Here is a 14898-nt window from a genome sequence, read left to right as displayed (position 1 = left end):
ACTGGTATTTCTGATTAACGTTGATATTGTTGGATTTGTTTTCGGATCATCTTGTTAAGAGTCGGGGAAAAATAAAATTACGAAAAAAGAAGAAAAAATTAAAAAAAAAAGAAAAAATACAGAGAACATCACAACATCCGTCTTTATTGATACTGATATTTTTTTTGCACAGCTCGATAACATAGTTAAACTCATGGAATTATTACTTCTCTATAATTTCGCAGATTTCAGGTTACGCTGGATATACAATGTCACTTATGTAATAAATTGTGCCGTGATTTTGCGCGTCGTATAACGATGCCTGAGTTGAAAAACGAATAATTGCACAGATTCGTTTTCAAATAACGTTCTCAAGTTCCTCTCGTTTCGTTTCGAACAGCTCCGTGACAACACTCGCGAGATCGATACGTTCCAAATCTTTCCCGAAGTTACGAACTTTCTTCGTAACTAATCGTTAATCACTATACAACAAGCCCTTTCCTCGATGCTCGAGATTTTCTTCTTCCACGAGCTCGTCGCAAGCTTTCCCTTAAAAAGATATCTACGAACGCGATCTTCTTTTTCTCCTTCGATACTAGAAGCCGCGTAAAACTCGTCGCGAACATTTAAAAAAAGAAATTTTTATTTCAGTATTATGGGCCGCCTTGGTGACTGTGAACCGTCTTCTTAGGAAATATAAAGTTACTACCGAAGGATCGCAACTGTACTAGTATCCGATCGGTAGCGGCGTAAACACGCTCGCTCACGCGCTCCGATTTGGTCACTCACGGGATTTATCGATATCAGTTGTCCGTGGGCGGAAAGAGGGACATATCTTGTATATATGCAAGTATGCGGTATTCAATTTTTATGTATTAGTGAACGCTTGCAAATCGGTGAGCGTTTATACGCGCGCAAACGCGTTACCGATACATTGAACGCGGTCTCGGAAGATATCGCTAAGTGGTTGCCGATATAAGGAACGGAAGATCAGTCTAAAACCACCTGTCTTCGAAGGTGGAGGTTCTCTCATCTAATCGTCTCTACGTACGCGGTATAATTTAGGCTCGAAAGCTCGATAATCGTCTGCGATCAACCGGTTCGAACGTTCGATCCAGAATAATGGAGAGATTAAAGAGGAAACGGAAGAGAGCCGACAGTCAAAAGGTAAGTGAACATTCTTCTTGTCTTTTTCCATTTACTTTTTTTTTTGCATAGTGCAACGTATTTCGAGCAACGTGATCGATAACAATTTTAATAGTTTTTCTAGTAGAACCGCGTCGTGCCTTTGAAGCGATAAGAATCGTTTAAACGGCGCGTGAAAGTTGCGCGCATGTTTTCTCAAAATTACATTCTATGTTTTTTTTTCGCGAATCCGTTTCTTTACGTTTCTATTAGATTTTTCTTCGATCGTGTAAAAGGACGATCAACTTCAGAGAATCTTAAGACTTAAATCTTATGTTCGGTGGCTGTTTTTAAATACTTTTCATTCTAATTATTCTCCTCGTCCTTTTCCAGTTATATCTTGAAATTATATACAATATGTATGACGAATATATACAAGTACAATAGTTTATTGAAAATTCATCGTGCGAACAGACCAAAGTGTTATGCAACTTAGACACTGCTCAACAATTGACGCATTGATTTACACCATTTCAAAGCTGCGTTCGGTTTTGCCGACCCATTTAAGAATAACATTTCCAAAGATGAAACGATATGAAAAAATCGTATAAAGTAACAACCTTCTTACTGTAAGCGTTTTTACCCGTTGACTTGCCATGATAAATAGTAATGATAAATTGTAATGTTCTTTAATTACAGAATGTTTCTATCGAGTAATGAAATCTATTTAAATTACTACTTATCGTAAATCATCTTTATTTAAGAATTCTATCGCTTCCTGTTAAACAGTCTTACTGACGTCATACAAGTTATCTAGCATTTCTAATTAGCCCCTTTTCTTTACAACTATAACGTATGTCCGAATACGTAGAAACACGTCAAATTTATTTATAAATAACACGAAACATACAAATATAAATATTTAAAAAAGATACTGTTACTCCATATTTATTACGATCTTATTTTATTTTAGTCTGATCGGCAGTCTGATTCACAGATTTATCGACTATTGTTTGAATTTCTGTCATGTACTCAAATTAACTTGCAGACCCTGTATTTTCTGAAACACGTTATCTAATATCGTTGTACGACAAATCGAACGATTCTAAAGAATTATAGATCGATAGAAACTAATTTGACGAACTATTTGTAAGTTTGCTGCCAGTGATATTTGTCGACGAAGGACTCAACGTAGCCTTTTTTAGTTATCTCAACAATTTTCCTTGGCCTTCAAAATCATCGCTTGCATAACAGAGTTGCATGATTGAATTAAACTTTGTCCGGAAAGTCCTTGTTACGTGAAAAATCTGATTTTGTTTTTTATAGCATGTCGATACTTTGCATGTTACGTATCGGACTAAACACGAGGACTATACAACATGCGGGATAAGTATTAGCATATCGTGTAAATTATAATTAATTTTTCTAAGAAATGACCACAGAAAGGTATCAAAACTCATCGTAATCAGACTCGGAACGCTTTGAGGAAAGGATAAAACTTCGTGTTGCTACTGTTGCATCGAGTTATAACTCGATCTTTCGTTCGAGGTCGAAAGTTATCTTACTGTTTCTGCAGCTGTTAACCTAATTTCATAGAAAACTCGCATCTCTGCGTGCAAACGAATCAACCGTGCGAATGAGACCATCGTCGTTCATTTTCCTCCTTGTTTTCCTGTATTCACGAAATCCTCGAGATTTGAATCATAAACGAAACACGAAACAATGGCGGTCACTCGGAGGAACGTCGTCCCAAACGTCGCTACTCTTTTCGTGCAAATTTTTAACGCTTTTGTAATGGTGATTCTGCCTATTGAATTAAAAAGTATTTATTTCAAAAAAAGAAAAAAAACGGTAGTCGTTAAATCATGCAATTAACAGTCAATTACGTTATTCTAATATGACATCAGGGAAACACAAATTGTCTCGTAGAACGAGAAAAGAGGTTGATATATGTATCGTGGATCACGAGGAATCTGACTCATGCATTTAACGTATGTAGCTTTATCTTCAACAAGTAATACTTCCTTTTATTCTTATCAAATATTAGTTTATCAATAGCAAAGCAACAAACGAACATCTAAGAAAATTGTTCATTAGCTAATCGCGGCGATTTAAACAGTACATGTAATCTTTGCGCGATTTTTTTGTAATCGTTTTATTGTCTCGTTTGTTTAAAACTCTGTTCGTTGCTCCGCCGAACGTAAACAAGATATGGTCCCCTTGATAATGCCGACTACACCGCTCGATGTACAGTTCGCAAATATATTTACAGTGTAGCAAATAAATGCAACACGCCAATCCCACTGCTGTTGTATTACTTAATTACCTAATATTTGCCCCTTTCAAATATCCTATTTAATCGCATCTTAATTCAACTTTCCATCTTGCGTCCGACTCGTTCTTATCCTCGAACAAATCTGCCTACGATTTTACCGAGATAGAGCAACTTTTATCTTTCGGAAGATACAATTAACCCCCTCAAAAAAAAAAAAAAAGAAGAAAAGAAAATCAAGCGACGATTTAAAATTTGGTTGGTACATTAAAAATAGGAAAGAAGATAGCACGCGTGCGACATGGAAACCATTATCAATTTCCATTATGTAATTCGAATGATTCGTATACGTTGAACTGTCAGCTCGATGCCACTTTCGATGATTAACGAAGTGTAAATACCATAATTTAATTTCTCTTTAACGAGCTCGTTCGAATGCAGTTATAAATGTGTAACGAAAGAACCTTTGAATTTTTAGTTTCACGAATATCGATCTCGAAGCTCATCACATTTTACACTCGGGTTTAAGAGCCAGAAATTTATCAATTTCCGATATTTGAGTGGCAACGATACGATAAATCTTTACGTTCCTCCCTTGCTCAACCGTGAAAGATCTCACGAAGGTTTCTTGCCACGTCGCAACCGTCTGGAGATGATCCTCTTCTTTTCACTTTGGTTCAACTGACGGTACCACGACATAACTTTAATCAACTTTAACTAGCCAACTCCCGTGACGGTACTCCTCTGATTGCCCCTCTTCCCTCCGACATATTCTCCATCCTTATTCTCTTTGCGCAGAAAGTATTGCTCTCCATCGTCGATCCCTGGGACGTCAGTATAGCCAGTGTCGATCCAGTCGGCTTGGCAGAACGACCAGGCGTTTCCCTGTCATTCTTATTGCCACAACAGAGCGGAAGTAAGCCACAGGAATCTTTGTCCCCTGGTAGAATAGTCAGGATCCCGTCACCTTGGTACAAGCCAGCATATTGCAGCGTGGTGGAACATCTTTCCGCTGGCGGAGCTGTTGAAACCAGCATCGGGGAACCCACCTGGGTGGATCCTTGGCACTCTTCCAGGTAAAACGATTGCCTTCGTTTAACGCCAGAAATCGACGACCATTTCTTCTCGATTAAATTCAGATCGCCGCCTCTAACTTAGGATAATCACGAAAACTATTAAATTTGCCTTTTTGGGGGAAAATTCGACGGAAATATCTGTAAAACGCTCTTTCCGGTCTAGATCTAGTTTTTGAGGACAAGATATAAGACATTCCTTATAACGTGGATTTAGATTTTGGGAATAAAACGTACGAAGCTCTCTGAGATCTAAGTCTAATTCTATAATTTATATTTTAGTAATATTTGAATCTAGCTTTCTGGGAATAAAGCATAGAAAGCTCTCTATGAACTAGACCTAATTTTCGGGAATAGACGAAACGACCCTGTAAAGTTTTCACGCGTAGGTAACGATATAATAACTTTATCTTATCTATATTTCGAAGGTCACCAAGTGGAGGAAAATACTATCCAGCGAAAACACCGGAAAAACCGGCGAGAAAGAAGGTGTCGAACGAAGGGAAGAGTTCGAGAAGAAACGGTAAGCTCCGGGACGATCTGGAAATTTCAGACGACAATGGATTAATCGGCACGACACCGGAAATCACGTGCAATGATTTCGATGACGAGCAGAGTAGTGGAACAGTAGCAAGAGTGCGTTTCGTGAACGAAGAACGCCCTAGGTAGAATGCAATTTCGATTTAACTCGCGTTGTTCGATCGAATAATACGTTGATCGAAAAGTCGTCAGAATTACGGATTAATTTTTTGGGTGTAGGAGTTCCACTTGGGGATCGCGATTAAACGAAATAAATCGTGTCCATAAAGTGAATAATTTGTACTCGTCGAATACGATTCATTTACCGACTGTGAGTCACACTGGGGATTGTGATTCTACGCGTGAACGAGGAGAGCGTTTACGAGGTAGAACGAAGGATTCTGCGGTGAATGTTGATGGGAATGTCGAAAAGAAACAGTGCACGTTAACCAAAGAAAACGAAACACTCGGCCACGGAATTTTTGAGGACGGACAGCTTGAGAATGTTATACAAAATTTAGTAATTTCGAGGTACCGATATCGATAGAACGGCTATTATTAGTATTAATAAACAGAAATGACGGTAGAGTTGTAACATGTCGTTATGGTTTATTAACGCGATGATACTTTTTCAAGGTACAGTCCCATTTTAAGCGGAACGCAAAGAAGGGCAATAAACAAGAGAACGCCATGTCAACGTTACGAACCTCAGAAGGAGAGAATCACAGTAGGTAAGATAAAACGTAGTTTATTAATATCAGGAAAATAGAATTTACGAAAAACGACAAAGTCTTAGGACGTATAAAATATAAATCTCGATATTCACGATGGAATCATGGCAAGATCTTGCGGCAATTTCGGTTTATTCGGATTGTTCATAATCAACCAATTGGCAAGCCACAAGACAGGATCTGCAGGTTTTAATTTGCAACACTGTGTAAAGAAATTTTCACAAATTATCAATTTCTGGTCTTATCGTTGAGGTTTGACAAAAGGTATCCTAGAAGTTGTTTCTCTTACTGTTGATAGTGCTTCTACGAGTACGGGATTAAGTACTTCCCACAAGTAATCCACTGCTATTTGATTCTTCAGCAGAGGCTCGACTATGACTGAAACGAACAGACGAAATGATCGACGATAAAAAAGAAACAAATGAAGGAAAAAGGATAATAACTATAGAATCTATACAATCAGGAAAGAAGAAATGAATTTCTTTCTCAGCCTCTTGTCGAGTGTTACTTCCGTGAACAGCATTTTTAAAATCCTCGCCTCTTCTACCATATCTCGCTCTTATACTATCAGGATAATACAAACGAGCTTCCGTAACCTGAAATAATTGAATGTAATTTATAATTAAATGTAACTGGAGAATTAATCGATATATTCTCGAGATGGTCGAACCTATTTATAAATTACTTTCGTCGGACCCATGAGCAATCGCCATTCATGAACGGCGCATTTTTTCCCCAAAACGTGAACGATTATAGGTTCTGATGCCATATAGGCAACAAGATGTGCAAAATTTAGCTGTCCATATTTATCCGAGTAAAACTCGGACACCTGTTCTGGCGTGAGCTGCAGCCATCGTGTTTGATAAATCTCGAAGCCTTCCTCGAATATTCGTTGCTCGATTTGTTTCCTATAGATTATCGCTTCTGGTTTTATAATTGCCAACGTGCACTCGATGTCTGGCCTTTCTTCGACTTCCTCTTCCTCGACGCAGGGCTCGTAACTGAATATCGGTGGATGCCATGGTTCTTCTTCGGCTTCTCCGAGGCACTCGCATTCCCCAGAATCGACGAACTTGTACTACACGATGTGAAAAATAATGTAGCTGACGAAACGTTTTGTTCGATTATGAAAAATCGAGAATAAAATTACCACTTTGGAACCAGTGCTAGAACTATTTGAGCTCGACTGTGATCCTTTTGGGGATCCGTAGATCGTACATTTATGATCCGATTGCGAAGAATCCACACTACTCCAGATATCTTTATCCGAAATTGTGTCACAGCTCGGTGGATCGGTTATCTCTTTCGTCGAACGGTACGATTTTACACATTTTTTGAAAAGCGTCACTGTCTCCGGGACCTTTCTGCTACCATCCTCTTTATCCGCAGGGCAATCGCACATTTTTGTGGCATTTAAGATTGTCAGTCGTTCTCTGATAATTTTCTTCGTCGATTGTGTTCATTTGGTATGATATAAAACGTACTCTGTCGAGGTTAGAGTTGTTGACATTTAGGCAACAATATCGAGAACAAAGTAACGTTGGTAACACTGTTGATCGAGTATCGATAATTGTAGTAAAATATAGTTTTTAGTTTGAAATTCGGAAGAAATAATAACTTCTTTAAATAGGTAAATATTTTATTCGTAATATTTCTCTCTTATAGCGTTGAAATCATACTCAATTATATTCGCAAATAAAAGTTAGGATTCTAATATTTCTATTTCTCAGAGAAATACAATATAACAAGGAGAAAATAATTATGGTTTCCAGATACATCGAAGGTGGCGGGACATAACGAAAACGCACCTGCCACATCCACAGACAAAATTACGGAAACTATAAAAGTTCCAAATGACAAGAGTACTGAAACGAGCGATCGCACGATACTAGCTAATCGAATTCGTAAAACGAGTATTTCGATGCCGAGTAATCTGGATGAAATGGAGGATCTACGAATCGATAGACAAAAGGTAAGTTCGAAGAATATGATGATGTGAAGTTAAATAGAAGACGATACTTGTTTCTCAGGAATTCAGTAATATTTGCTTAAACACATACACAGCCTCTTACTAATATTCGCAAATCAAACATCGTGTTAAGCTTGACTGTGAATAATCAATGACAGTGCGAGCCCAGCAAAGGTATTAACAGCAGCGTTAGCTGTCGTCATTCTGTCATAATTATCGTTTATTAAATGTACTGAAGGAATTTGAAGCTGGAAACTGGTTTCTTCCAGTGAAGAATAATTCATTTGGACTATGTCTGTATTATTCACAATAAACCTTTAATATGTATAGTAGTATGTGTTTGTTATTTGCATAAAAGATCAAGACAGTATTCTCTCTATATGTGAAGGATGTCAAGGATTATAAATACAATTCTATATATTCCATATCTCACTATTCTCTGAAAAGAGCATTATCTGAGAATTTAAAACTCGATATGATAAAGGTTTGTTCTTTATTCCGGAGCCAGAAATATCGCATGGTGGGAATTGGTATAAAAATTATTTTTGAATTACATATAATTTTTCCAATTCCGAAAGTTTTCGCTTCGGTTTCTGAGTCGGTTGCAATTTGTCGATGAAAAAGTATGATTTCTCGGTGATTACGTAATGTTTACCATCGTCAACCTATGCATTCACCGTGCTGTGCTATGCCGTTCTACGTTTCCGTGAGAGTAGTTCTCGAGTGTCGTTCGAAGCAGCAGGTCTCACTTTCCATCGTTGTTCATCGTGACTTGACATTTCGAGAGTTTAAATGAGTAAGGTCACGGAAGAAACGATAAAACAGGAAACGTGACAACGATTTAAATATTCTCTTCTTGTTACTTGCCATCAAATTGATTTTCTTAGGATTATTCGATGTTCACGAGTGATCAAACTTTCGCAGGGAACCGCCTCGAAGTTCACGAGATCGGAGAGCGACGACAGCAGCAGCGTGACGTTCAGCAACAGCGGTTCGACGCCCAATGGAAGTCCGCTCGGTTCTGAGACCGAGGAAGAAGCGAATGACGAAGAGTTGGCCAAGTAAGTTTTTTTATTCGACTGATAAATATCCCGTGAGTCTTTTAAATACGATCACACGTTAATAAATCGTCCCCTCAAAACGTAAAAAAATGACAAGGCTAATGAAATATTGTAATTATCTATACGACATAATAAGCGAACCGAATTTTGCGATACGAGGTTTTACAAATTTTTATACGCATTTTTATACAAAAACACACACGCTCGCAGATGAATATAAATATTTATTTTGTAGAAAAAATTTCAGCATATAAATACAAAAAAATAACTACTCATATAAAAAAGTAATCATAAAACGATATCGTATCTTAAACATTATGAATTCGAACTGCCTTTAAAAAGGAGAGGAACACTCCTGGAACTTTGTCGTTAATATTCATCACATCACACGTAAATCTTTTGTCTAACTAGTTGAAACCAGTATTCGTGTCTTCGTAGAATTATGTACGCTCAGTGCGAGGATCATCTTCGGATTCGACCTTCTTTATATCACTTCAGGGTTATCGCACTAAGAGTACGATCGAGACTCTCCCAATCGTCGCACCAGACTGCCAGTCAGTCGGTATTTGACCATTAACAGCCTTTAACACCAAGAGATTTCCGCGTACTTTGTGTTACGTGTACGCTGTTGCGTATCTTCGTGTAATTTACGATGCACTTGGTGAGATTAACGCAGTGTTTGCCCTCGAGACTTTAAGGCTTACCGCGCGTTCGCTTTGTTTCTAGCAGTCACTTTGCACGCGAAATCGAATAAGCTACAGTTTTAGTTTCCATCGCTTATTAATTCGACGATAAATTCCATGAGAGTCGAACATCGATAATAATCGTTTTCGCGAAGTTTCGAACAGAAAATGATGCCAAGATACGACGTTGGTAGTGCGGTGTCTCTGCAAAGGTATTATAAAAGAAGAAACGAGAGGAAAGCTTGCTGCCTCTTTTAGATATTTCATTTGAAAGAAGAAAATTTAAATATTTCCTTTCGTGATTGTTTAGAGTACCGTTGCAAGCTCCACCTCGAAGGAAAGGCAGAACCATGTCTCCAATGATAAATAAGAAATTAGGAAACGATCCGATGGAACTTTCTGGAGGGCAGAGCACTAACTCCACGATAACAAGCGTTAACAGCATTAGCAGTTTGCTCAAGGAAAAACTTCAGCTGTCGATTCCTCAAGCTCTACGCAGTAGCAAGAAGAGGCAGAACGCCGATTATCGGTAAACAAGTTTGAGAAACGTGACTACCTATGATAATTTCCGACTTAGAGTTTAAACGGTTGTTTCGATGATTGTTCTTAGACTTCGAGCTTTCGTCGGGATATTGTTCCTCTGTGTCGTCTTCCTGGTAGGATTTGCGCATATTTATTATACGCAGCACGTCCTTCAACGGGCCTATTTCGACAAATTTAGGTAAGCACGAAGATGTAATAATCTTATTATCAGACTGGGGATATTTATGTCAATTTATGTGTTTGCGATGATAGGTAAAGAAACAGAAGCAGAAATTTATTTAAATATCACAACGAGTTCTACGCTTCGAATATTTTCTACAGTTTTGTATATTCTCTACACCGTCTTTCTATGGTGCTTTTTGTATATTTTTGTTCTCTGTTGCGTAACTTCATACTCTGTCACGCATCAAACTTATGGCACATTAGAGAATACAATTATCATTTTGATGAATTTTTAGAATAGAAAATTTCGACAGTGTAAATTGTGCTACAGTATCTGAAAGCCTCGATAAATAAATGTTTTAAATCTGTCATTTTTAGCTTCAACAAGAACAAACGAGTGATGCGCGTATACAGCAGCACCGGAACGGAAGTGATCGCAGCGAGACTCGGCGAGGGTATACCGGCAGAAACGGGAGTCTTTCCCTGTCTGTCTCATCACCAGAAGCAAGACTCTGTTTGCCTAGAGTGGCTTCAGCAAGCACGTCTATATCTCGCTCACACAAAACACACGGACATGCACTGTTACCACGTTACTTGGCAAAGTTTAAACCCTCACTACAATCCCAAAGATTGCTTCGATTGGTCGCAAAAGAGAGGCCACTGGTACGGTGGTGGCCAAGTGCAGAATATGCCTTATCCTCTCGAACGTGGACGACTTGATTTAAGTCCTTTTATTACCGGAGATATTACCAAACATCCTTTTGGAAATGTACTCAAGAGATATTTTTTAAACTCGAAAGGCGCTACTGTACTGGTTGATCCAGAAACTCCACTTTACGTGTCGATTAACGCAAACAAAAGCAACAATTTCTGTATGCAAGCGAAGTATGATGCTTTCGCGTATATTAATCATCTGACACCGTTGCCTCAGTTAAACTACACGATCTGTGCTACCGATAATATGAAGAATTTGCATTCTTCCATGGCTGAGAAGTCTTTGTGGGACGGTTTAAAACCGGATGAGTTGAACGCGGTTCATTCGCTGCTGTCTGAACCAGTCTGGCAAATTTCACCTACCAGTGAAGCAGCAGTTTACAATTATACGGATAACGTGATAGCTTTGGGCTTCTTGAGACAAGGACACGTTTTGCTGAGCGAGGAGTGGCAGCCAAGTCCAGGTGACTTCGTGTTGGATGAGGAACGATTCCCGTCGATGGAGGAAACTATTAATATTATTCACCGTCGAGGATTTAGAATCGTGTTCAGTATACAGCCGTTTATATCTACGGAGTCTATCAATTTTAAAGACGCGGTGGCCAACCGATTATTGATCTCTGAGAGAGGAAGCGATCCGAGAATACCCGCTTTGGCTAGGTAAAAATAGAATAGTCGACAAAAAGTAGTCAAACGGATTATATATTCCCATATGTATAATCATATATATATATATATAATACAGTAAATACAATTACATAGAGATACGAAATTCTGTTTACAGGTACAAGCAGAGTAACAGCGTGGGCGTCCTAGATATCACGAACAATAAAACTCTACCTTGGCTGCAGTCCAAGCTCGAAAGATTGATCATGAAGTACCACGTGGACTCGTTCTACCTTGACTTAGGCACGGGACAAGACATGCCTCACTATTACAAATGCGAGCAGCCACTGACAAATCCAGATCATTACAAAACGATATTCACAAAATCAATATTGGGATCCGTGCCAGTGATGGGTGTGTCAGGCGCGATCTCTAGGCCACGACCGCCAGTATTCGTTTCACTTCCGCCATTCTCTTCCTCGTGGAAGGCTATCAAGACTGTTATACCAACAGTTTTGACCTATGGAATGATTGGTTATCCATTCATTATGCCGGGTGCTGTTGGAGGAGACGTGGCTCTCCCCATGTCTGACAACAATCCTGATAATGATTTTGAAGTGAATTTACCAGACAAAGAGTTGTACATCAGATGGTTACAGTTGTCTACGTTTTTGCCAGTGATACGCTTCACTCATTTACCAAGCAAATACTCGGACGAATCTGTGTTAGAAATAGCCAAGACGTTGACGACCTTAAGACAAAAAACAGTGACACCGTTGTTAAAGAAATACGCTAAGGAAATACTTGACACTGGTCTACCGATAATTCGACCCTTGTGGATGTTAGATCCTGCGGATCCGGCCTGTCACGTTGTCGTTGATGAATTTTCTGTGGGAGAGGAACTTATAGTAGCGCCCGTACTTTATTCCGGTAGCAGACAGAGAGAAGTTTATCTGCCTGCAGGAGTGTGGAAGGATGGAATCGATGGTAGCCTTAGGAAAGGATCTAGATGGATCCACAATTACAGAGTCGCTGAGGATAAGGTTGCTTACTTTGTGAAAATGCCGGATAATACGAGATTTTAAATTGAATATCACTGTATATGGAACTTTTTTATACGGAGAACTTTTGCAAGTTTCCGTATACGAGAACGATTAGTGAGTTTGGAGATTTTAAGGGACTATAAAAAAAAAAGATGAAAAAACCGAGGGGAAGGAGAAGAAAGTTGTGGCCCAAAAGACATCAACGCGCTTCCTTTATGGATCGCTTTATTTTATGGGTTTACGATAGAAAATGGCAGATAAGAATTTGAAGAACTGTCGTCAGTGTTAAGTTTGTAACGTTCCAACGCTCTAAAAGTATTTATTTCTTTATATATCAAAATATATTTATTTTATTTTATTCGTCTGTGTTTCATTAATAAAATCTTATGTTCTTTCAAACTCGAATAATTCGGTAAAAAAATAGACAATATGCAGTACTAGTAGTAAACTAAAAATCTATTTCTTTCGTTACGTTATATTTAATGCTGAGTAGAAATGCATCTCTTCGATAATAGAGAGCTATTTAATCGTGAAAATTTGACGCCATTAAATCAACCCTTGAAATCTTCACGATATCGTACCCAAATTCTGTTTCTCCTCATGTTGTTGTTGCTGTTGCTGTTGCGCTTGCTGTTGCTGTCGTTCCTCCACCCTCTGTTCGATCGCACCCGAAAGAGATTGAAACGAGGGTAACGACTGCCTCGGTGAATAATCGTCTAGAAACTTTTGAAGATCACACAGCTTTTTAAACTCGTCCTGAATGTGTTGCATGTGTTTCCACCGAAGGGTTTTCAAGCGTTTTATACGTTCAGCCAGTGTTTCGTGATGGCTCGACATATCCTTTGCAAATATCTCGCAACAGTCATCACGCAACGCGCGTATTATTTCTATGGAGAATCCTTGTTCCGTTAATTCTCGATTCGATTCTATGTTCTGAAAAGTATGCGATGAAAAGTATGTTCAGATGCATTGAAGAAGAAAAAAAGAAGAGAAAAATAATATGCGAATTTTGACTTATCGAATCATTTAAAATCGAATGAAAACCTTTTGCTGACCCGGCGAGATGGAGAATTTCTTGCTAAGAACCCGATCGATTAGATCAACGATGTAGCTTTTAGTCGCACAAAGATCAAGATCGAGATCGAGATCTCCACCTGCGTAAATATTCTTCCTAGAAGGAGATTCTTCGTCTTCCTCTTTAACTAATTCGCAACACGAGCTTTCGTCTCTACTTCCTTCGGAGTTACTGGACGATTCTTTGCCAGGACTGCGAGGAGAATTCTGTTGAACAACGGATCGCTGGCACGGTTTATAAATCTCGGCTCCTTTTGACAAATCTGCCTCTTTCGAATAATCGTTTGCGTCGATTGTCGGAATTTTATGCTTGGACTGAAAGGTGAAAAAATAGCTTCAATAGAATGTTCATACTTGAGAATAAAAGAACGGTGATCAAAGACTCACCACATCTTCGACGTTTTTATTTTTCGACGAAGTCTGCGAACTGCTGCCTTTTAGGATAGAAAGTTTATTCGGTTGTACGCTAGATCTGTGGTTCCCCTGTACATTCCGATCCTCAGCCAAACCTTCCTCCTCTATTTTATTTTCATTCTCGTGCTTGGATAAATTGAATCTCAATCTACCCTTGGTGTATAACCAGCCGTCGTCTTTATGTCCCCCTAAATCGTATCTTTCATCCGTGTTTATCCTATTCATTTTATCAACGTGGTGTCTCTCTTTTGTTCGTGATTCTGACTTCAAAATTCGCTCCTTTTTGTGTCGCATATACTTTTCCATCGTCTCGCTGTCCACGTCTATGGTCTTCATAATTCCTGTCATTGCCTATTTCGAAAACATGTTAATCTTCGAGAAATTTGGCTATAAATGTAATTAAAGAAACGGCAAGGCAATAGCAATTACGCAGCGACTAAATTTTATAACAAGTACCTTACTTCCAATATTTTATTTTACCTTTTACACATCACAAGCGTAATATGCAAATGCAACATAAATGCATAAAGAGCCGCAGTCTCTAATAGGAAGTATCTTTACCTGGTCACCGTTCTTCATACAGTAGCTCTCTTTCTTATAGCTGTTTTTCATAGACCGTGGATATTCGCAATAAAAATTCTCGTGATCGTTGCCACCGGAATGTAGCGTGTTCTTCATAATTGAAAGCATTTGTTCCTGCTCGTTCCTACATTGACGTCGATGACTGCTCGGTTGTCTTTTCCGCGAATGATAATGATACGCCGCGTTGCTGCAAGGCGACGCTGCGTATAATCTCGGCGACAGCGAGTTGCTCTGAGATCTCTGATGCTTGAACGTTTGACTCGTCGGAGTCGTCAACAAGTGTTCGTACTCGTTCAAAACCGCATCCATGTTTTTCGAACAGCTAGCAAAAGGAATCATTCTAATCTT

General features: G+C 38.8%; 3 protein-coding genes across 6 annotated transcripts; 1 reads left to right on the top strand and 2 right to left on the bottom strand.

Annotated features, from left to right (window-relative positions):
• Positions 1-290: 290 nt before the first annotated feature.
• LOC139993581 (myogenesis-regulating glycosidase) lies at positions 291-12838 on the top strand. 4 transcript variants are annotated; one of them, XM_072015446.1, is made up of 11 exons: positions 291-1146; positions 4175-4452; positions 4878-5114; positions 5209-5499; positions 5605-5699; positions 7472-7671; positions 8593-8729; positions 9723-9941; positions 10023-10133; positions 10496-11491; positions 11616-12838. In XM_072015446.1, the coding sequence occupies exons 1-11, from the start codon at positions 1102-1104 to the stop codon at positions 12520-12522; spliced, it is 3516 nt and encodes a 1171-aa protein (XP_071871547.1). In that variant the 5' UTR covers positions 291-1101; the 3' UTR covers positions 12523-12838. The 4 variants fall into 4 exon arrangements, with proteins under 4 accessions (XP_071871547.1, XP_071871549.1, XP_071871550.1 ...); XM_072015448.1 differs by lacking the exons at positions 291-1146; positions 4175-4452; positions 4878-5114; ... (1 more) ...; positions 5605-5699; positions 7472-7671 and adding an exon at positions 8195-8464; XM_072015449.1 differs by lacking the exons at positions 291-1146; positions 4175-4452; positions 4878-5114; ... (1 more) ...; positions 5605-5699; positions 7472-7671 and adding an exon at positions 8195-8498.
• Positions 5703-7456, bottom strand: LOC139993613 (nucleoside diphosphate kinase homolog 5). Its single transcript, XM_072015524.1, has 5 exons — positions 6850-7456; positions 6385-6777; positions 6157-6295; positions 5989-6077; positions 5703-5901 (listed from the first exon to the last, which is right to left on the bottom strand). Exons 1-5 carry the CDS (start codon positions 7099-7101, stop codon positions 5791-5793), a joined length of 984 nt encoding a protein of 327 aa, XP_071871625.1. The 5' UTR covers positions 7102-7456; the 3' UTR covers positions 5703-5790.
• LOC139993605 (uncharacterized) lies at positions 12766-14889 on the bottom strand. The gene is made up of 4 exons (XM_072015512.1): positions 14530-14889; positions 13942-14319; positions 13525-13869; positions 12766-13413 (listed from the first exon to the last, which is right to left on the bottom strand). The coding sequence occupies exons 1-4, from the start codon at positions 14887-14889 to the stop codon at positions 13048-13050; spliced, it is 1449 nt and encodes a 482-aa protein (XP_071871613.1). The 3' UTR covers positions 12766-13047.
• Between the last annotated feature and the right edge of the window lie 9 nt (positions 14890-14898).

This window comes from Bombus fervidus, chromosome 13, assembly GCF_041682495.2.
Source record: "Bombus fervidus isolate BK054 chromosome 13, iyBomFerv1, whole genome shotgun sequence".
NCBI lineage: Eukaryota > Metazoa > Arthropoda > Insecta > Hymenoptera > Apidae > Bombus > Bombus fervidus.
Note: the sequence above shows the minus strand (reverse complement) of the source record. Positions and strands in the feature narration are given on the sequence as shown.